The 6,103-nt window shown below is 44.4% G+C and overlaps 1 protein-coding gene across 1 annotated transcript in view; it reads right to left on the reverse strand.

Annotated features, from left to right (window-relative positions):
* LOC139422673 (phospholipid-transporting ATPase IC-like) overlaps window positions 1-6,103 on the reverse strand; it is a 55,234-nt gene that overhangs the window by 39,763 nt on the left and 9,368 nt on the right. The window contains exon 3 of the mRNA XM_071173869.1: window positions 2,344-2,457. Within this exon, the coding sequence (XP_071029970.1) occupies window positions 2,344-2,457 (114 nt within the window). The remainder of the gene's footprint in view (window positions 1-2,343; window positions 2,458-6,103) is intronic.

Raw genomic sequence — 6,103 nt, forward strand, 5'->3', positions numbered from 1 at the left:
GTGGTATATCAGACTGTACACCATGGGTATGACAAAAACATGTATTTGTACTGCTCCAATTACGTTGGTAACCAGTTTATAATAGCAATAAGACACCTCAGGGGGTTGAGTTGTGTCGTGCCTAAGAACAGCCCTTAGCCGTGGTATATTGGCCATATACCACACCCCCTTCGAGCCGTATTGCTTAAAAATAACACTTCATCACCGCTCAGGCCACGGTCATGTACGTTGAACACGAGAAATAATATTACAGGGTCGGTACCGGTACCATATTTACAAAGTGCAGGGATAGTGGAGCGATAGAAGTAGATATGGATAGGGGTAAGCTTCTCTTCCCCAGTGATGTACCGGGCTGTCAGCACATCCAATCGCCTGGGTCGGTGGCTCACTAAACAGAGAACATCCCTGGTCATCCCTGCAGCCTCTGATCTGGAGGACTCACTAAACAGAGAACATCTCTGGTCATCCCTACTGCCTCTGATCTGGAGGACTCACTAAACAGAGAACATCCCTGGTCATCCCTATTGCCTCTGATCTGGAGGACTCACTAAACAGAGAACATCCCTACTGCCTCTTATCTGGGCAACTCACTAAATACACATGTGTTGTTTGTAAATTATGTATTGTGTTGGAGGGTACCCCTGTCTGTCTCTAAATAAAACAATTAAATGGTGTCGTCTGGTTTGTTTAATCAGGAATGTGATATGATTACTTTTTATACTTAAGTATATTTTAGCAATTACATTTACATTTGATACTTAAGTATACTTAAAACCAAATGCTTTTAGACTTTTACTCAAGTAGTATTTTACTGGCTCACTTGAGTCATTTTCTATTAAAGGTATCTTTGCTTTTACTCAAGTTTGACAATTGGGGGCCTCCCGAGTGGCGCAGTGGTCTAAGGCACTGCATCGCAGTGGTAGAGTCGTCACTACAGACACGGGTCGAACCCGGGCTGCGTCGCCGCCAGCCGCGACCGGGAGACGCATGAGGCGGCGCAGAATTGGCCCAGCGTCGTCCGGGTCAGGGGAGGGTTTGGCCGGCCGGGATTGTCCTTGTACAATTGCGCTCTAGCGACTCCTTATGGCATGCACGCTGATTTCAGTCGCCAGCTGTACAGTGTTTCCGGGTTAAGCAGCATGTTAAGAAGCAGTACAGCTTGGCGGGTTCGTGCTTCGGAGAAGCATCCATCCGGTTGCCTAGTTACTTTATCTTTACCTACATGTACATATCTACCTCAATTACCTGGTACCCCTGCAACGACTCAGTACTGGTACTCCCTGTATATATCCATGTTATTACCTGGTACTCCCTGTATATAGACATGTTATTACCTGGTACTCCCTGTATATAGCCATGTTATTACCTGGTACTCCCTGTATATAACCATGTTATTACCTGGTACTCCCTGTATATAGCCATGTTATTACCTGGTACTTCCTGTATATAGCCATGTTATTACCTGGTACTTCCTGTATATAGCCATGTTATTACCTGGTACTCCCTGTATATAGCCATGTTATTACCTGGTACTCCCTGTATATATCCATGTTATTACCTGGTACTCCCTGTATATATCCATGTTATTACCTGGTACTTCCTGTATATAGCCATGTTATTACCTGGTACTCCCTGTATATAGCCATGTTATTACCTGGTACTCCCTGTATATAGACATGTTATTACCTGGTACTCCCTGTATATAGCCATGTTATTACCTGGTACTTCCTGTATATAGACATGTTATTACCTGGTACTTCCTGTGTAAAGCCATGTTATTACCTGGTACTTCCTGTGTAAAGCCATGTTATTACCTGGTACTTCCTGTATATAGCCATGTTATTACCTGGTACTCCCTGTATATAGCCATGTTATTACCTGGTACTTCCTGTATATAGCCATGTTATTACCTAGTACTTCCTGTATATAGCCATGTTATTACCTGGTACTCCCTGTATATAACCATGTTATTACCTAGTACTTCCTGTATATAGCCATGTTATTACCTGGTACTTCCTGTGTAAAGCCATGTTATTGTTATTCACTGTGTATTTATTCCTCGTGTCACTATTTCTATTGATTTATTATTTAAAATCTTATCTTTAACTCTGCATTGTTGAAAAAGGACCCGGTAAGTAAGCATTTCACCCGTTAGTCAACACCTGTTCTTTACGAAACCACTGACAATAGTATTGATTTGATTCCTTCCGTACTGTAGCAGAAACGGGGATGTCTGACAGAACACTGCTACAAGTGGAACCTCACCGTCTAGCACTTGAAGATTCTTAGAATCCGTTAGTATTGAAAGTTGGATGGAACACAAGCTGTCTTCAGCAGACTTACCTGTAAGATGAGCAGTGCCAGGAAGTAAAGGTTAGCAGCTCGTTTGAACTGCTCGAACAAATTCAGTGGGATGAACGTCAAGGCGTTATATTTGTAGGTCTTGATTCCATTCCCCTAGGGCACAAAAACAAAAAAAAACAACAGTACATTTGGTAAGACTGAAGAAATAAGGACAGGTACATAAACATGGTTAAAATCACACAGGGAGAAATCCTCCACTTTAATGTCCATACAGAGATGTGAGGCTCCTATAAATACAAAACACTGTTTTTAACAAAGGTTTCTGGGAAGACACAACTGGGCTTTTACGGATACAGAGTGGTTTAGACTATTACGGCCATTAACAGTAGGAAGACTTTAGGGAAGAACTACTTCCTCAGAAGGTCCTTTGGTTCCTAGTTGAGTGTGAACACATTGTCCGTGTGTGGGGGATATTCTCTCATTTGGGTCTAGGGTGGAACAGTTCTCTCTCTCTCTCTCCCTCTGTGTCACACGAGGTGGAACTTTGTGCTAATTTTCATAAACAACAAACAGCAGCCACAATCCTGAGGGGTGGGGGGGGGATGATTAGACACAAAACCCTATCTGTTTCACCCCAGTCCCAAATGACAACCTACAATTGGAGTAGGACTTTTACATACATCTTAGCCAAATACATTTCAACTCAGTTTTTCACAATTCCTGACATATAATCCAAGTAAAAATTCCCTGTTTTAGGTCAGTTAGGATCACTACTTTATTTTCAGAATGTTTAATGTCAGAATGATAGTAAGAGAGAATTATTTATTTCAGCTTTTATTTCTTTCATCACATTCCCAGTGGGTCATAAGTTTACATACACTCAATTAGTATTTGGTAGCATTGCCTTTAAATTGTTTAACTTGGGTCAAATGATTTGGGTAGCCTTCCACAAGCTTCCAAAAATAAGTTGGGTGAATTTTGGCCCATTCCTCCTGACAGAGCTGGTGTATCCGAGTCAGGTTTGTAGGCCTCCTTGCTCACACACGCATTCTCAGTTCTGCCCACACATTTTCTATAGGATTGAGGTCAGGGCTTTGTGATGGCCACTCCAATACCTTGACGTTGCTGTCCTTAAGCCATCATACTTTTGTACCTGTTTCCTCCAACATCTTCACAAGGTTCTTTGCTGTTGTTCTGGGATTGATTTGCACTTCTCGCACCAAAGTACGTTCATCTCTAGGATACAGAACACGTCTCCTCCCTGAGCGGTATGACGGTTGCGTGGTCCCATGGTGTTTATACTTGCGTACTATTGTTTGTACAGATGAACGTGGTTCCCGCAGGCGTTTGGAAATTGCTCCCAGGGATGAACCAGACTTGTGGAGGTCTACATTTTTGGGCTGATTTCTTTTGATTTTCCCATGATGTCAAGTAAAGAGCCACTGGGTTTGAAGGTAGGCCTTGAAATACATCCACAGGTACACCTCCAATAGACTCAAATGATGTTAATTAGCCTATCAGAAGCTTCTAACGCCATTACATCATTTTCTGGAATTTTCCAAGCTGTTTAAAGGCACAGTCAACTTAGTGTATGTAAACTTCTGACCCACTGTAATTGTGATACAGTGAATTATAAGTGAAATAATCTGTCTGTAAACAATTGTTGGAAAAATGACTTGTGTCATGCACAAAGTAGATGTCCTAACAGACTTGCCAAAACTATAGTTTGTTAACAAGAAATTTGTGGAGTGGTTGAAAAAAAGTTTTAATGACTCCAGCCTAAGTGTATGTAAACTTCCGACTTCAACTGTATGTCCTATAAAGGGGTCTACATTGGACCAGGACTCAAAAGTAGTGCAGGTATACAGGGAGAGTACCATTTGGGATGCAGAATAAGTCTAGGACACCCAAATGACGAGACATGGCTACCCAGACAATTTGCATCCCCCCCCCCCCCCCTCTTCTCCACTGATGCTACTCTCTGTTATTATCTACACATAGTCACTTAAATAACTGTAAATAGGCATGTACGAGAGCACCAGCTGTTCCAGATGAATGTGTGGTAACGCGCTCAGTAGCCGATGTGAAGATAACCCTATTGTGGTGTGGGGGCTGTGCTTTGGCGAAGTGGGTGGGGTTATATCCTGCCTGTTTGGCCCTGTCCGGTGGTATCATCGGATGGGGCCTCAGTGTCTGACCCCTCCTGTCTCAGCCTCCAGTATTTATGCTGCAGTAGTTTATGTGTCGGTGGCTAGGGTCAGTTTGTTATATCTGTAGTATTTCTCCGGTCTTATCAGGTGTCCTGTGTGAATTTAAGTGTGCTCTCTATAATTCTCTCTTTCTTTCTTCTTCTCTCGGAGGACCTGAGCCCTAGGACCATGCCTCAGGACTACCTGGCATGAGGACTCCTTGCTGTCCCCAGTCCACCTGGCCGTGCTGTTGCTCCAGTTTCAACTGTTCTGCCTGCGGCTATGGAACCCTGACATGTTCACCGGACGTGCTACCTGTCCCAGACCTGCTGTTTCAACTCTCTAGAGACAGCAGGAGAGGTAGAGATACTCTCAATGATATACTAAGAAAAGCCAACTGACATTTACTCCTGAGGTGCTGACTTGCTGCACCCTCAACAACTACTGTGATTATTATTATTTGACCCTGCTGGTCATTTTTGAACATTTGAACATCTTGGCCATATTCTGTTATAATCTCCACCCGGCACAGCCAGAAGAGGACTGGCCACCCCTCATAGCCAGGTTCCTCTCTAGGTTTCTTCCTAGGTTGTGGCCTTTCTAGGGAGTTTTTCCTAGCCACCGTGCTTCTACACCTGCATTGCTTGCTGTTTTAGGCTGGGTTTCTGTACAGCACTTTGATATATCAGCTGATGTAAAAAGGGCTATATAAATACATTTGATTTGATCAAAACCTTTAAAAACAGGTTAACATTCACAAAGCCGCTGGGCCAGACGGATTACCAGGACGTGTACTCAACTGTTCCGGACACCCTAGACCCACTCCAATTCGAATACCGCCCCAACATGGACAGATGACGCAATCTCAATCACACTCCACACTGCCCTTTCTCACCTGGACAAAAGGAACACGTATGTGATAATGCTGTTCATTGACTACAGCTCAGTGTTCAACACCAGTGCCCACGAAGCTCATCACTAAGCTTAGGACTCTGGGACTAAACACCTCCCTCTGCAACTGGATCCTGGACTTCCTAACGGGCCGCCCCCCAGGTGGTGAGGGTAGGAAACAACACGTCTGCCACGCTGTGTGTACTAAGTCCCCTCCTGTAATCCCTGTTCACCCACGACTGCGGGGCCAATCACAACTCCAACATCATCATTAAGTTTGCTGACGACAGAACAGTGGTAGGCCTGATCACCGACAACAATGAGACGGTCTATAGGGAGGAGGTCAGGTAACTGGCAGTGTGGTGCCAGGACAACAACCTCTCCCTCAATGTGAGCAAGACAAAGGAGCTGATCGTGGACTACAGGAAAAGGCAGGCGGAACAGGGCCCCATTAACATCGAAGGGGCTGAAGTGGAGCGGGTTCGAGAGTTTCAAGTTCTATGGTGTCCACATCACCAACGAACTATCATGGTCCAAACACACCGACAGTCGTGAAGAGGGCACGAGAAATATTTTCCCCCTCAGGAGACTGAAAATATTTGGCGTGGGTCCTCAGATCCTCAAAAGGTTCTACAGCTGCACCATCGAGAGCATCCTGACCGGTTGCATCACCGCCTGATATGGCAATGGCTCGGCATCTGACTGTAAGGCGCTACAGA

This window comes from Oncorhynchus clarkii, chromosome 12 (assembly GCF_045791955.1).
Source record: "Oncorhynchus clarkii lewisi isolate Uvic-CL-2024 chromosome 12, UVic_Ocla_1.0, whole genome shotgun sequence".
Lineage (NCBI taxonomy): Eukaryota > Metazoa > Chordata > Actinopteri > Salmoniformes > Salmonidae > Oncorhynchus > Oncorhynchus clarkii.